Source organism: Schistocerca gregaria, chromosome 1 (genome assembly GCF_023897955.1).
Source record: "Schistocerca gregaria isolate iqSchGreg1 chromosome 1, iqSchGreg1.2, whole genome shotgun sequence".
Classification (NCBI taxonomy): Eukaryota; Metazoa; Arthropoda; class Insecta; order Orthoptera; family Acrididae; genus Schistocerca; species Schistocerca gregaria.
Window position 1 is genome coordinate 490,245,824 of NC_064920.1, and position 17,231 is coordinate 490,263,054.

General features: G+C 39.6%; 1 protein-coding gene across 4 annotated transcripts in view; it reads left to right on the forward strand.

Moving 5' to 3' along the window:
* The window catches only part of LOC126353863 (SWI/SNF-related matrix-associated actin-dependent regulator of chromatin subfamily A containing DEAD/H box 1 homolog), a 190,083-nt gene that overhangs the window by 61,635 nt on the left and 111,217 nt on the right, over window positions 1–17,231 (forward strand). For all 4 annotated transcript variants that reach the window (XM_050003034.1, XM_050003060.1, XM_050003044.1 and 1 more), the window contains exon 4: window positions 15,310–15,442. In XM_050003034.1, the coding sequence (XP_049858991.1) occupies window positions 15,310–15,442 (133 nt within the window). The remainder of the gene's footprint in view (window positions 1–15,309; window positions 15,443–17,231) is intronic.

Consider the following 17,231-nt stretch of genomic DNA (forward strand, 5'->3'; position numbering starts at 1 on the left):
CACTATTACACATCCCGAGATGGAAGCGTGAATACCACGTTGCTCTGAATCACAATGTAATTGATATGTGTAATCTTACTTTTACTGTTTTCATGGGGGCCAAAAGTAATAATAGGGTTTCCCGCCACAAGTATTTATATGTACATAACAGTTCCCTCTTGTATGTTTCATTTGTCTATGTACACACTACAGAACAGTACCTGGGAGAGTTTGCTAACCTGTTGCACTACCTGGTACAAGTCCTCACCTCTAGAGTTGTGTACTAGAACAAATCACAGTCGGCGCTGTATGTTGGAACAGTACATTATGAAGCAGTTGATTTGTATGGAAGTACATACAGGTAAATGGGGCTGGTGTACTGTACACTGTAATGGCAAAAATGTTGTAAACATGATATTAATTTTCCTTACCATCCATTCTAGGAATTCAAAAAGGTTTTCATAAATGAAGAAATGGTTGAAACATTACTGATTTTCAGAGAATATCACAAAAATGGCAGATGGGCAGCACAATTGCATGACCAGAGTTAACCCTAATAGATAACATCTGACCCACTGTACCTTAATGAATACTGTTAGAAGGCCTCACACAACAAGACACATCTCTATGAACACAGATCTGGAGTAAAACAACAACACATGAAGCAGCAGAAGTAGCTGTTCTGCCAGCCACTGCTATAAACTCTCATGTCTTTTCTTGTGATATGGAGAGAATGGTGGGAATTTCTTGAACAAGTATGCTGGGTATTCTTCACAGGCAGAAATACCACCCATACCTCATGTTGCTACATTGAAGGCTATGACTTTCAAGATAATTAGTTAGTTAGTTGGTTGCTTGTTCCATTGATCAGTCGCTCAGTACTGAAGCTGTTATGATGTGGAACGTGTCAGTTGCACAAGAAATGCACATATGATACAAGATTTTATAATATATATGTATTACAGTACAGTGTTAAAGATTAATATTTCTATTATTTACCCCAGTCCCTTAAATGGCACAACATGTATATACTATACTAACAGATTTATTTATTCCTATTCAAGAATTAATCTATGGTATAGAAGGAGTTTTCAAGGAGATATGATTTCAATTTATTTTTGAAGCTATTACTGCTGTCTGTCAAGCATTTTATTTCATCTGGTAATTTGCAAAAATTATATAGCAGCATATTTTACCCCTTTCTGTGCGAAAGATAGTTTTCTGGTATTATAATGATGAATGTCACTGTTGTTTTTAAACTGGCCCATGTTATTGAGAACAAATTTCATTAGTGAGTAACTGTACTGTGAGGCTTTTAAAAAAGATGCCTATAGGATGTGCGACTATGAACCCCACACATTATTCTAACCACTTTCTTTTGAGCAGTGAATACTTTTTGTATAAGTGTTGAGTTACCCCAAATATTATTCCGTATGACATCAGAGAGTGAAAGTATGCAAAGTATGTTAGCTTACTAATTTCTATATCCTCAAAATTGACAATTATTCTGATTGCAAAAGTTGCTGAACCTAGTTGCTTTAGAAGATCTAAAATATGAATTTTGCAATTAAGATTCTCATCTATATGTATACCCACAAACTTAGTATTGTCTACTGACTTCTGTTGATGTGTTATATTTATTGAAGGAACTGTAGTTTTTGCAGCAGAAAATTGGATGTAATGTGTTTTTTCAAAGTTTAGAGCAAGCTCATTTGCAGAAAACCAATTAATGACTTTTCCAAAGACCTTATTTCTATCATTTTCAATTGGCGTTTCTGTTACTGGATTAATAATGATGCTTGTATCATCAGCAAACAGTGTCAATTGAGCTTCTTGTTTCAGATAAGAAGGGAGATCTTGCACGTATATCAGGAACAGGAGGGGATCCATGATTCAACCCTGTGGAATACCTAATGTAATTTCACCCCAGTTAGATGAAGTGGCAAGGAAACTTTTTGTTTCCTGTTCTGTGACTTAAACCATTGATGTGCTATTCCATTTATACAATAGAATTGTAATTTCTGTAACATAATGCCATGGTTCACACAATCAAATGCTTTGGAAAAGTCACAGAAAATTCCTATTGGTGACATTTTACTATTTAAAGACTCTATTATGTGGACACTGAAATGGTATACTACTGTGTCAGTGGAACAGCAGTTTTGAAATCTGAACTGTGATCTACTAAATATCCCATTACTGTTAAGATGGCTAACCACCCTTGAGTACATTATTTTCTCTAAGATTTTTGAAAACACTAAGCAAGGATATTGGCCGATAATTGTTGACATTGTTGACATCTGTGGTATCCCCCTTTTTGTAGAGAGGCCTGACAATGGTATATTTTAACCTGTCTGAGAAAATACCTTGTGTTAGTGATGCATTACACATGTGACTTAGAACATCAGCTGTAATTGCTCCACATCATTTTAATATCCTACTAGAAATGTCATCTACTCCAACAGAACATTTATTTTTCAAAGATTTAATAATTTTACTTATTTCACAAGAGGTTTTTAGGTGAAACTTAATCTGACTAAAATATTTCAAAACTGGCTCTTCCATACACTGCCATGCTTTTTCTTTTTTCTCCTACACTTAAGAAATGGTTGTTAAATACATTAGCTACTTGTGTACTGTTGGTTAGGATGGTCTCATTCTCTTTAATAGTGATACTACCTATCCCAGTGGTTACTTTTCCTGTCTCCTTTCTAACAACATTCCGTATTAATTTAATTTTATTGCCGGAGTTGTTAATTTCTTCTCTAACGTACATTTTTCGTGATTTCCTTACAACTTTTCTCAGTGTGTTAAAATAATTTTTATAGTGTAAAACTATAATTTTTATAGTGTAAAACTAGTTCTTGCTGTCTCATACAGTTTTTTTCTTTCTTTTTGAAGACCTCTTAATACAAGTAGTAGCCCAAGGTTTCTTTGAAAAGTGTGTGGTGTTACATTTAGTAATTGACTTTGGGGGACAATGTTCAAAAAGGAATATGAATGTATCAAGAAATATGTTGCATTTATCATTAGCATTTGGCTCATTATATACATCTCTCCAATTAACATTTCTTAAACTTTCTCTGAAGTGCTCTATAGATACCGGGCTGGGCAACCTCAAACTTTTACATAATGGTTTCTGAACTACACACCCTATTACTGTTTTGTACGTTAATCAGTTGTGCATCATGGTCTGACAATCCATTTACCACAGGGAAAGCAGGTTGTTTTACATCCCCTTTCTGTACAAATACATTTTCTATTAGAGTGCTACTGTCTTGAGCTATACATGTAAGGAAATTTATCACTGATTCTGAGTTATATGTCATTAATAACACTTCTAATTCACTTTTCTTATCAGAATTACTTAGAAAGCTTACATTGAAATCACCACAGATTAATAACTTGTCCTTTTTGTCTGATAGACAGCATAATAGGGAGTCAAACTTTTTTATGAATAGCTCCCAATCTCCTAATGGGGACCCGTACACTGTTGCTAAAATCAATACTACATTATCCACCTGAACTTCACATGCACAAACCTCAAAGTGTTGATCAACACAAAAATTGCTTACTTCTACAGTTTTGTCTTTTATACCCTTGTTTTATGGAAATGGCAACTCCTCCTCTATCCATCCTAGATCTACAAGTGTAAGATGCTAAATTACACCAATTTATACTGACACTATCCATCCCCACAGTTACATGGTGTTCAGACAGAGTACATCAGTCTCATTTTTATTTTTGAGATAATCTAAACCCCCCTAAAAGCTCATCTACTTTATTTTTTATTCCCCTGATATTTTGATGAAGTAAGTTGATACTGCCCTTAGCTTTGCTCCTATTTACTGTACATGAAGTTTCTTTTATTCTGTTTATCTTGAGTGTTGTCTGTCTGGACTTAACCTAAAATACCGGTCTGTCTCGACACATTAGCCACAGGGATCGCCCCTTGTGTTTGCCTGGAATACTGCCAGTGGGTTATGCAGCAAGGCTATAACATTATGCATAAATTTACTGTTTACTGATGAAGCCAAGTTTACAAAACAATGTAAACATTAACTTACTTAATATGCACTACTGGTCACTGGAAAACACACATTGGTTTTGTCAGGTAGAACACTGACATCAGTGGCATGTCAGTGTATGATATGGTATTACAGGACAACACATCATTGGTCCATATTTCATTGATGACACTATTAATGGGCAACATTATATGTGGTTCTTGTGATGTATCCTATGTAGTCTGATGGAAGATCCATCCCTTCATGTGAGTCACATAATGTGATTCCAACGTGATGGATGCTCTGCGCATAATGCCAAGGAGGCAAGAAATGCACTACACCAACAATTCTCAAATCGATGGGTAGGATGGGGCAGTGCTGTTCAGAGATTTATAGCGTGGTTGCTGGCTCTCACTTTGATAGACTTTTTTGTCTGCAGACATGTGAAAATCTGGTGTATAAGCAGATTCCAACAACAGTGGACAACACAAAAGCCACTATTACTGGTGCTTGTGCTGCAGTAACACCAGACACACTGACAGCAGTATAAGTCCATCAGTGCTGAAGCATTCACAGTGGTGTTGCCATGTAAATTTACGATCTCTTTGGATGTACATTGCGGTGTTTCTACCAAGTGAAATGTGATTACATACTGGCATACATTTTGTGTGTATCTGAGAAGACGTATCTTCATTTTGTGGATACTATTGTATGTTTATGTAATCATTTTAGCCTGTGCAAAAGTTCAGTTGTAATGGAGTCATTAAAATGTTCAGTGACTCATGCTGTACATGTCATGTACACTATTTAATTAATGTAAAAGTACCTACAAATAGTCTTTACTCCTCTGTTATATCCTTGGTCCGTCATTAATTATGTTTACCCTGGCATACTCAATATTTAGTTACAGTTATACCCATTCTAGTACTGTAGTAAAGATCAACAAATCACAAATGAGTAAACACTTTTCATTGGGTTTCAATGGACATCTGTATTGTTTCCAGTTCAGTCATAACAGTGTAAATAGCAATAAGTACTGCATTTGTTGCTTTGTAGTATATCAATCACATCGCAATTACAGGCAACATAGTGTTCACACTTGCATCTCAGAACATCCAGCAGCAGTGCATTTAGTTTATTTCAATTGTCAACTTTGCTTTACAATTTCTCTGGATGTAATTGATGTATTGTGATACAGGCAACACCATTTTTTCATGTTACTGATTGCATAAGAAATAATATGGGATGTTCATTAAAAAAAAAGTTTCTGTTGAAACTAGTATATGCATACATTTTAGAATGTCGCATAGTATACCCTTACCTGAGCCCGTTCTGTGCACTCATACCTGTGAAAGTCATTTCTCACTTCTGTTGTTGCTCCAGAGATATTTGTGTTGAAGTGTGTGTGTGTGTGTGTGTGTGTAAAATTTGCAGAGCTTATGTGTGGGTTTACGTTTGGAATCTCCTCTCAAATCTGTGGATCGAAATCAGCCAAATTTTGCGCAGGAACAGGAGGCCTCAAGAGTATCAGCACTGTGGGGGTTTACAACCACCTAGTTCAGATAGGAGCATAGATACAGGTAAAGACTTGCTTTTGTCCTCCCCCTGACATATAGGCTGCTCTGCATGACAGGAATATTCTGTGGGGATAGTATTGCCTGCCTGATCATTTTGCTTTGCAATGCAGCCTACAAGTCAGGGGCAAGAAACGATTTTCCAGCCCCTGACTTGAAAGCTGCCAGCAGAACAGGCATGTTGTTGTAGTACCAGCCTGCTTTATTAACATCTTTTGCAGGGGGCAGGTTGAAATGAATAGAGGAGGAGATGGAGAGAGAAGGGAATAGTTAGGGGAGAGGGGAGCAGGAGGGGATGGGTAGGTAGAGAAGGAGTGGGAGTGGATGCACTGAAATGGTGGGAGAGGAGGAAATGGACATAGAGAGGGGGGAGTGGAGGAGATGCAAAGAGAGGGAAAGAGAGAGAGGGGGGAGAGGAAGAGATGGATAGGGGTAAGGGGAGGGGAGGAGAGATTAGATGGGCTGAGATGGGGGAGGAGGAGACTGGCAAATTAGGGAGGTAAGGAGGTGATAGCAGAGAGGGTGGAGGAGGAGATGGCTAAGAGATTTGTGCATTATGCATGATGTGCGTGCACACAGGTAAAGCAATGGGGAAGAAGCTAGTATATATGTAATACGCAAAACAGAGAGAGCAAGAGAGAGAGAGAGAGAGAGAGAGAGAGAGAGAGAGAGAGAGAGAGAGTGTGTAAGAACTACGTCCAATTCCCTGGAGTGCAGTGGGCCAAATCTGATGCACAAACTCCTTGCCCTGAGAGGACCAACATAACTAGGTTTACAACACATTAGCTCCAGTATTTTCGGAGGTACGGACAGGCATGTTTTTTAAGCCCTTGCTCTATTGGTTGGCCTGCATGACAAATGTGTTATGTGGGAATATTATCTACCTGCTTTTCAGGGCAGCCCACACATCAGGGGCAAGAAACGTTGATCACCCCCCCCCCCCCCCTGACCTGCAGGCTGCCTCACACAACCAGCATGCTGTGTTGTTGTATTGGCCTGCTTTATCAGCTGCTTTACAAGGCTGCCTACTCGTTATGGAAAAAGAGTGCTTCCAAGGCCTTGAGAGATAGATGGTGCTGCATTACAGGCATGTTGAAGTAGTACCAGCCTGATTTATCAACCTCTTTCGCAGGGGCTACATGTGCAGATGGGTACACCTGGGGGATGGTAAGGTGGGTAGAGGAGGAGATGGAGACGGAAGGGGGGGGGGGGCAGGAGGGAATGGATAAGTAGGGAGAAGGGCAGGAAGGGAAAGATAGGGTGAGGGGGGGGGGGGATGAACGGGGTATACAGAGAGGGAGGAGAAGAAGGAAATGGACAGAGAGAGGGGTGAAGGAGATGGACAGAAAGAGGGGAGGGAAGAGGAGATGAGCTTGAGAGGTGGGTGGGAGAAGCAGATGAACAGATAGGGAGGTGAGGGCCAGAGAGAAGAGGAGGAGACGTACCAACAGATATAGCAGAGTTTAGGTATGTATGTCTGGGATTGATTTCAGCCAAATTTGGCACATGAACACAAGGCCTCAGGAATATCAGCATTGTTGGATTTATAAGCAGTCTCCAATAGCAGCGGAGATAATGGTAAAAATAATTTTTTCCTGCTTCTTGCATATAGGCTGCCCTGCATCACAGGCATGTTGTGTTGGAGTAGTAACAGCATGCATGGAGGGGATATTCAGAGAGAGGGGGGAGGCAGGAGGGCATGGATAGAGAAGGGAGGAGGAGGGTAGACAGAGAGAGGAGGAAGCAAATTGAGAGTGTGGAGAAGGAGTAGGGACATAGAAGATGGGGGCAGAGATCAGGCATAGGAGTGTTGAAGAGAGAGAGTAGTGAGGTGAGGTGATGTGAACAGAGAGATAGGGAGGAGGAGATGTACAGAGAGTGGTAGGGAAGGTCGTGGATAGAGGGAAGGGCATAGATAGATGGGGGAGGAGGTGGTGATGAAGAGAAAATGGGAAGGATGATGTGGAGATAGTGATGGAGGAAAAGGTGGGAACACAGAGGGGGAGGAAGGTGTGGGCACATGTGGGTAAATAACAGTAATATTATGAAAATATAACAATGAAAACAGTCAATTATTGACAGAATTATTTAGCTGAATACATAAAAAAATCTATTCACGAGGCGGCAGCAGAACGCTCATATAAAAGACGGTTGTAATGGGCAAGCTTCTTCAGGTTGAAGGCTTGAAGTGGAAGGAAGAGGGGAGAAGGAAAAGGACTGGAGAGGTCTAGGAAAAGGGCTAGATTTTGGGAAAGTCAACCAGAACCATGGCTCAGGGGAAGACTGATTATTGGGGACTGAATCGGACGAGATTTGAAAATGTGTTGTTTCGCAGGTGGCTCTCCCTTTGGTAGTATATATTTTGCCAGTTACAGGGTTATTATAGGTGGCGGTAGGAGGGTGCATTAGGAGCCATAGGGTAGGGAGACGGGTGCAGAAGGAGCATAGGGTCTCACAAGAATATTGCGGAGACTGGGAGGGTGACGGAAAGCTATTCTAGGTGTGGTGGGAAAAATTTCAGACAGAATGGATCTCATTTCAGAGCACGATTTTAGGAAGTCATGGCCCAGTCGAAGTAGCTGATTAACACATTCCAGACCAGGATAATACTGAGTCATCAATGGTGTGCTCCGAAGCTGGTTTTTGGAGGGATCAGCAGTACCAGGATTGGCTGTGATGGCCTGAGAAACCTGCTTTTTAACTAGGCTGGTGGAGTAACTACATGCAGTGATGGCTGAGGTGAGAATGCGGTGTTTTGCTGTAAAGAGTCTGCATCCGAACAAATACCTTTGCCTTGGATTCCAATGCTGTATGGGAGGGAATGTTTGACATGGAAAGGATGGCAACTATCAAAATGTAAGTACTGTTGTTTGTTGGTATGTTTAACGCGTACGGAAGTGTGTAGGTGGCGTTTGGTGAGGACGAGATCAACATCAAGGAAAGTGACATGCCATTCGGAATAGGACCATCTGGAATTTAATTGGTGGAAGGTATTCAGAGATTCCAGGAATTTTAGCAGTTCAGCCTCACCATGAGTTCATCTCTTCCTGACCTGCTGATCGACACGTCATATACCAGCTGTTATGTAAACACTGTTCAGCCTTCTTCATCGGCATGACTACCTCCAGATAATCAATTATAGGCAGAGAGTGTATACTGTCAGCTCGCAATATCCTGTTGCAGAACATGCTCTACAATGTGACATTCGTGACCTCGGCGCCTGTTTCACAACACGCGGCATCTAGATTCTTCCCCCAGACATCAGTTTCTCAGAACTCCTCAGGTGGGAACTAGTACAAAAACATGTCCTTGGTTCACGCCGTCCACCTGGACTTAATTTATGTTATTTTCTTCTGCATCGGCAGACAGTGACAAAATAGACTAATCAGATCGCGAAATCACACCAGTCTTGGGTACTAACTGTAAAGCCTTTTCAGTATTACACAATTACACTTAGATTTTTTGTGTAGCATAACGTTTGATGAACTTTGATGAGGTAATGTCACACAAAACAGCAAGTTATTAGCTAATAGGAAGTAAAGAGTGCAGATTTTCTGAGGAGTTCTTGTTCTCCTGGTTACAAATAATCCCATCCAGTGTCAATTGCGAGGTTTTTGGAAAAAGAGCGGCGGGATGTCAATCCGGCCAACTGGTAGCAGGAGAGGCACCACAGGACATTATAATTTCCACTTTCATGAATATATTTTGATGGTATGTGTTACAAAATATACACCTTGGCATTCCACAGAGCAAAATGCAGTGACGTGCGATAGAAGAATGCCCTGTGAAGAGGTGTGGCACTGTACTTGGCACACTGAACACGAAATAACATGTCTTACATTTCCTCGAACATACATGTTTTATGTGCCAGACTGTTCAGAAAGATGTGTGCTAAAAAATTAACGTTTTTTCGAAAAGTCGATTTTTTAAATTTTTTGCATCCGATCCCAAACGTTTGGGGAGGGGGGGTTGGAAATACTGTAGATCCGAGGCAGATGCGTGGAGCAGTCTGAGTTCTAGTGAAGAGGTGGGTAGTCTCCACGTTATCTGTGTTCACGTTTAGTGATTTTGCTGTTTCCTCTTCGTTCACTGATCTCACGTTAAATGAATACAAAATGGATTTCTGTGGCCGGGAGCTATCAAGAGAATTAAAATACATTCACATAATTATGGAAGGGCTAAAATGTTATTAGTTTCAGATCTTATTTTACTTCCACCTTTCTGGCAGCCAAGCAGAACAATGAAATTATTTTTGTTGGTTAGTTAAAGAAATTTGCCTTTTATTAATCTTTTCCACTGAGGCAGTCAATTTATTTGAAAGTGTTCAATTCCACGCTGTTGGCTAGTTTCAACTGTTCGCTGTGTTTCAAGGGCACGTTTTCATCTTCTAGCACGTATGACATTATGCCATAGTAAAGAACCAAACATGAGATAATACAGTACTGGTACTCCAAGAAAAGCCGGCCGGTGTGGCCGAGCGTTTTCTAGGCGCTTCAGTCTGGAACCGCGTGACTGCTACGGTCGCAGGTTCGAATCCTGCCTTGGCATGGATGTGTGTGATGTCCTTAGGTTAGTTATTCCAAGTGTAGAGGACTTATGGCCTCAGATGTTAAGACCCATAGCGCTTAGAGCCATTTGAACTCCAAGAAAATTTACATCCCGAAAACCACACTGAAGAGCATAATACCAGGTCGAGGCCTACTTCATTCTTGTGCACTATAAGCCGAATTATGTATTTTAGTACAGTTCACAGCGTTCTGATGCTCTTGGAGTATCCTCTGATGTCTTGTTTCTTTTATGGCATAATGTAAGATCTTATAATGTTTACACTTATACGAACATAGGGGCTCCCTGCGTCATCGTAGTTACGCAAGCGCTGTGATGCCTGTTATCTAGCACTCTCTGGCAACTACTGAAATGAACATATTTGTAACACGTCGCGGGAAAATATTGCGAATTGTGGTTGGAGAAGCGTTAAGCATAGTTTACAAGACGACATTGTGTTGCGCCACTCGTTGCGTGGAATGAGTTGCACGCAAATGGTTTCATATATGACTGTAGAAACAGCGACACCAGCATATACTTCAGCTTCATCATTTTGTGGGTTCCTGAGTCATGTCTGAAATGAAAGTTTTGGCAGCTGCACGTCACACGAGTTGTGATGGAGTTAAAAGCTTGTTGCGTGGAATCGCTGCATTAAAAAAAATAAGAAATATGTTTCGATTCGTGCCTGGATGGAAACAAGATGTCAGCTAGGTTGCTCAGCAACCTTGCTGAAATAATTTATAATGGATGACCCACAAAGTTCTTTTAATTATCCTAGAATGTTACCAGAATTGTTCACGTTTCTTCTAAATAGAGTTAATTATGAGATAAGGAAAAGACACTGTAATGCATGAAGCACTGTCACCAGAACTGAAATTACATATCACATTGCATGCATTACAATCGAGAATACTCGGCATGCTAGAAGACGTAGTTTTAGTTGGTGATGACTCTTTTTCATTAACACCAATAATTATTAACGTATCAGTAATAATTATTTACATTAACAGCAATAATTATTCGAAGCAGGCCGCGTTAAGAACAGAATGGTTTGCAAACTACTGTCTTGAAGATAGATCTGTAGTGGAAATATTTCTAAATTCAAACATATGTGAATGGGGAGCATGGTACGATGTTTTGAATAGATGAATATTGAATAAAGCAAGCAGCTTCTTGACTTGTGTAGCATTCCCTCCCGTCAATAAACTGAGAAAGGTGGCGCATTGGTTAGTACATTGGACTCACATTCGGGAGGACGAAGGTTCAATCCCGCATCCGGCCTTCCTGATTTAGGTTTTCTGTGATTTCCCTAAATCGCTCCAGGCAAATGCCGGGGTGGTTCCTTTGAAAGGGCACGGCTGACTTCCTTCCCTCATCTGATGAGACCGATAGCCTCGCTGTCTGGTCTCCTCCCTCAAAACAACCTAACCCTGTCAACAATGTTCCTTAAAAAAGAATCGTCCAACTCGAACAATGGGATTTTAGCCTTGTAGACAAGAGCATTTCTACAGCCAGAATTGTATTTCTCTTAATTAACTTGCATATGTGCTCCATTTTCAATAAATTTTGCCCTGCAGCTCAAACATTGTAAACCATCTGTATTCTGATCATCCATGACGGTTTCAGGAGCAGCAATATGTTGCTTATATTTTTCGTTATCAACACCACTGAAATCCCACAGACACCTACACAAAGATATCCAAAAAGCGAACATTATTCTCCCTTCCTCATTTGATATTTGTTTTCTGCACTCTATGAACATACATAACCTCAAAACTCATGCAACTAGTGTTGCCAAAGTATCAACATGCCGAAAGTGTTTAGTTCTATGGTCTAATTTAACCAACTAGTTGGGCAAACGCGTGGCGTGCATGTGCACTGGCCGGTAGCGCAGTTGCCTACAACGTAGTGTCGTCATGTAAACTAGGCTTTACTTTTCAAAGTAAATTTCCTTTTACGCAAGATCAATAATATGCGAGAATATACGATGAATTTCTGAAATCACAGAGCGGTTAACTCTGATTTAAAAATCAACATTTTTGGACAAGCCATTTAGAAGAATTTCGAGCCCAGAAGATCAGACATTTATGTTGTTATTAAACATTTTACTGGCACATTTGTGTGATGTATCTTAAGTGTAACACACACAAAAAAGATGAGCATTATATGTGCAATCTTAGCTTCTCTTGCAGGTTATTAACGTATAGGTAGTGGGGAGCGAGCGTGCTGATTACGACGATAATTACTCGCACTCCCGTCACTTACTATGAATACTTTTATTCTCGCAGTGTATACACAATGCATGTAGCATAAGAGTTCGTACTTCAGGGAACTTATATGGAAAAAGATACATTTGTTCTCGCTGCGGTAGGGTAGCAATATTATCAGGGGGTGAGCCAGTGATTGTACGTCCCCATAAATCTTAGAGACCAATATTATATGTGAAAGCTTTGCTTTTCCTGTAGCAACACTATATATATTAATTTAAACCATTAACTTTTCCTATTTGTGTGTTCGCGCTACTTAACAGTGATGTTGCTATTGGCTGACTACATCACATGTCGTATACTCTGAATATCTGCTGTCATCGGCTGGCGAGATGACGTGGTGTGAGCTGTGACTGGCTTACAAAAGCACATCGCAATCTCGATTTCAATGATTCAGTAAGTAACATGTGGTGTTTTGTGGAATTTGCATTTATACGTTCGCAGTATGAAAATATACAGCATACATGTTGCTGCACATCAAAGATCTTTCCAAAACATCTGTTTTTTCCCTCTGTGTTATATATCCTAACGTGTCGGGAAGTTCTACGCCGGTGTATAAAACCATAGCCATTCAGAGGATTGATAACTTTTACAGTTTCGAGGGAAAGTATACTGCCACTACACTGGAAAAGTGTTTTTTCCACCAGGAGAAAATGTATTTTTAACCGAGAAATCCGGGATTTTTTTTTCCTTGTCCGTGTATACAACCTGAATATGAAAGCTGGCCTAGGGGAGCCACTCAACACTGTCCTATGTTTGGTGTGAACAATTGTATCCTGAGACGATAAGAAAATCACAAGTTGCACTGTTTACACACTACGTTGTAAGTGTTGATGCCAATCAACATTCTTACTAATTTGATGAGAGGCTATAATTATCAATCCCGTATCATTGTACAGTATTTTCGACGATATTAATGTCTGTTACTATTGTAATTCATGGCGTCACACCTATTTCAGTCTTAAAAATAATGTCTCTCATATCACACCATTGATTGGGATGATTTCAGACACACGCTTTTAAATCTCTACCCGAAGTTTCAAAGTATGTGGGAAGAATCCGGACAAAAATTTACATTTTTTTTCCCCCCGTTCTTCTAAATAACAAATGAATTCAAATTCACTGGCACCATAGACTGCCATGATGCAACATAGGCTTGACAGTGTGATGGTGGGGTGGGAGGGAAAGCTTGTGAATCTGCGCATCACGTTTGTCGCGTCAGTGCAATGCAGCTGCCAATTCAAGCCAGTGATGCTAGATAGAGATAGGTTTCCCGCAGCATTGAATATGTGGCCATCTTTAAGACTAGTAGGTTTTTTAAGTAAAACACTGAACATTTATATATCAACTTCGAATATAAGATGCACTGGAATTTGGAGCCAATTTTTCCACAAAAAAGAAAAAAAGAAAAAGCATGTTATTGTCTGTCGAATACGGTAATGAATTTTACGTATTAAAGGTCAGTTTTTATTATGACACCTTGCTTCAACATTACTTCTTGCTCCTATTTACTACTGCTTGTCCTCTCATTCTTCTCTTGGTAAATTGTTAGAAAATTTCTTCTTTTCAGCCAGATTTGTCAAGGTAGCCTTTCACTGAATATCTAATACCCAATTTAGTGAAAGGAAGTCTCCAATGTACCGCACTCAAGATAACTTGACATTCCTTCTTATTCCTGGTTTCATACTAGTTGTACTCCCAATTGTTTTTTGATTTATTTGCCATTCTTTATTTTGTAAGATTGATCTAGATATTCAATACAAACCACACATTTTTCTGTACGATTACCATACTGTAGTACCTTCTCAACATTATCTGAAATGTCCTCAAATAGTCAACAATTTTATAAAAACTCTCGTCATGTTATAACTGTACACGAAAAACTGGACAAACTTCTACAGGAATTGTCTAAATGCCATACGCTACACGGCTTGTTGACCATTGCAGTTATAATACTATCTCACCAGTTGCAACAATAGGTAGTTTCCACTTTCAACAGTCAGACTCTCCACCAGATATTTACCTTGGTAAACAATCGAGCCAAAAGAAAAGTTGTGGAACATAAAACGGTAAATAACTCAAAAAAACTGGTGTGTGGAAGTGAAAATGAGCACCAATTCATTGCTGCAGCAGGGAAGAGAAAATAAACCATACTGTCTGAAACCCCCTCCCCCCACCCTCCACCCCAGTTGATGGTTATTATTGGTGTGAACATGTTGGATATATCTGACTTGATACACCTGTAGCACCTGAGAATGGCTTGTAAGGCCAAAATTGGCCAGTAATGCGAACCGAGGTTGAACCATTACAGTGACTGTCAACAAATATAAAACTGTGGTACCCCACATGAAAAAAAATGATTGAGAATATAAGACATGACCAATCTCATTCTCTGATTGAGTTTTCCTATTGTAGGTGTCTTGTATACAGTTAGCTGTCAGTCATATTGTTATTCTGATTCAGGTGTAATCCATCATCATCAATTAATCCTTTGTTGTGATAGCAGCGGCAGCATTTGAGTATTTGTGTGCTACACATGCTCAAATGCAGCAAATTTACGATTACACTGAAAAGATGATGACATTCTGTCTTCGATGGTATGAAATGAAGACGACGTATTACAAGTAGCTGTTTTTTTTCTGAATTCAGAATTTTTCCATGTTCTCCAGTATTTCAATCTCTGCTTTACATACAGCTCTTGTATTTGAATTAATATAGCTCTAAATCAGTACATTTGAAGGCCTTATTTTGTACTTTGCATGTTTTTTTTCCCCCTTCAGATGTCAATTTTTCTTTGAGTTACTTATTAACTCCACAAAGAACTTTGTCATAATTGGTTGCTTAAAAATTAATTTCCAAACATTCTGAGGTTGTATGCAATCCATTGGTATTTGGTAACACATAAAAAAAATGTGAAATGTGATCACTTCTGTACAGGAATTACAAGATGCCCTTGCACGCAGCAACTGGAATGTGGAGCAAGCAATGGCCAGACTCTGTGAAGAGAAGTTTTCTGACACAGCTAAAAGAAAAAATGATGATGAACTGCAGCGCAAGAAAGTTAAGAAAGGTTCATATTTATTTCTGTTTTTCTTTTGCTTTTAATTAGTTCAATAATATGAACGAATACCACAGTGAACATATCAGTGATTCTGAGGCAGTATTATAAAATGGAAATCATATTTTTCTTATTATGTGTGGCCTTTGTTACATAATTTCATCTGAACATGCATAAATATGGCATTTATTATTTATTCATATTTGTTGTTTCCGTCTCTTTGTAATGCATTAATTCAGCTCGTTAAGACCTCCAGGCCGTCTCTTACATCTGACCAGATATATTTTTAGATTTTATCTTGAAAATAAAATTACACTGTCATAGGAAACACTATTACAATAGTAATGCAGATACAGATGATTTTATGCTTGGGAGCATAAATATTAAGGTAATGTTAATCACACATGTACAAGCAATTTAATTAGGCACATCTACCTAGTATTGTGTTGCCGTCTGTTCACTTTGATGACGGTGGTGGTGCATCATGGCATGGACATCATAAGATATTGGGGTTACATTGTCATCCAAGAATGCCCAGTTCATTGAGGCCAGTTGGACCTGGGCATAAGGTGTGCACATTTCACTCAGAGGCGTATTCAGTAAGATTGAGTTTATATGTCCTTGTGATCCAGATGAGTACTCTCATGTCTATAATTTTCTATCAGCCATTCTGACACAATTTGAAAGCAGTGGATTGGTGTATAGACTGTTGAAAGTATACTACTTTTGGGGTGCTGTAAGTGAACAAATGGATGCTGATGATTGTGCAGCAGTTTCCTGTTCCATTAACAGTGCAAAACATGGTAGACATAAGATGAGGCCCATTTTATTCTACATAGACATTCACTAACTTGTGAGACTACCACATCTACCTGAAAAGAGCCCTGTTGCCAATTAGAACGCATTGCCTGATTTGGTTCTTAATCTCCTCATGCCCTATCATAGGTTTGTGCCTATCCACACTGTAGTTTACCAGCCTAGTAGGCAAACATTTCCCATGCTCTGAGCACTCAGTAGCACTTTTTATGCACTCATGCTAATTAGTACCTTGTGACATGTATCTGTTGTAAGGAGTAGTGCTGGATGGTTTATTTACTCAGCAGTTATTGTCCAGCATTCTACTGGCAAGTGTTTGTCTGCTAATGCTCATCTATCTGCTGTTACAATCTGCAGTAGTCAACGGTAATCTCTCTCATCAATGGTTTGTTTGCTCGCAACAGTTTCTCTGGTGGTAGTGGTGGTGGGGCTGATGGTGAATTTCCGTGGTACACCTTTGAAGATGTGGGTGTGACCAAAATTGCTGATATTGTGCTTCGTGTGTGCCTTATTCTGTACAATCTTGCAGCCAGCTACCATAGGGCATGACCTTATGGCACACCCCACTATACATAGCATTTGGAACTTGCGTTTCCTTAGGGAGAATAGAAGAATGGATTGTATTCGCTTGGGAACTAGGAGCTAGGTCACTTAGATTCCAGGTACAAATAGATCTGCATGTTGTGAGGATAAGGGGACACAAACATCAACATGAATGGGAAGGTGGTAGAGCATTAAAGATTGTACTCAACATTTTTTTCTCACTAACTATTCCTTTCTTCTCTCCATTTTAGATTTGTATATATTTTATTTTCTGACTTGTCTATTTTCCCCTGCCCCCACCCCTACCACATATAAGGCACTTAGCTTTCTACTCTATTAACTCTAGCGCGAAATTTTTGTCAGTTATCGCTGCCTTGCTTATTAACATGCCTTCCGCCTTTAAGATCTCAGGTGTTCATATCTTGTCCAGTACAGTCCCTAA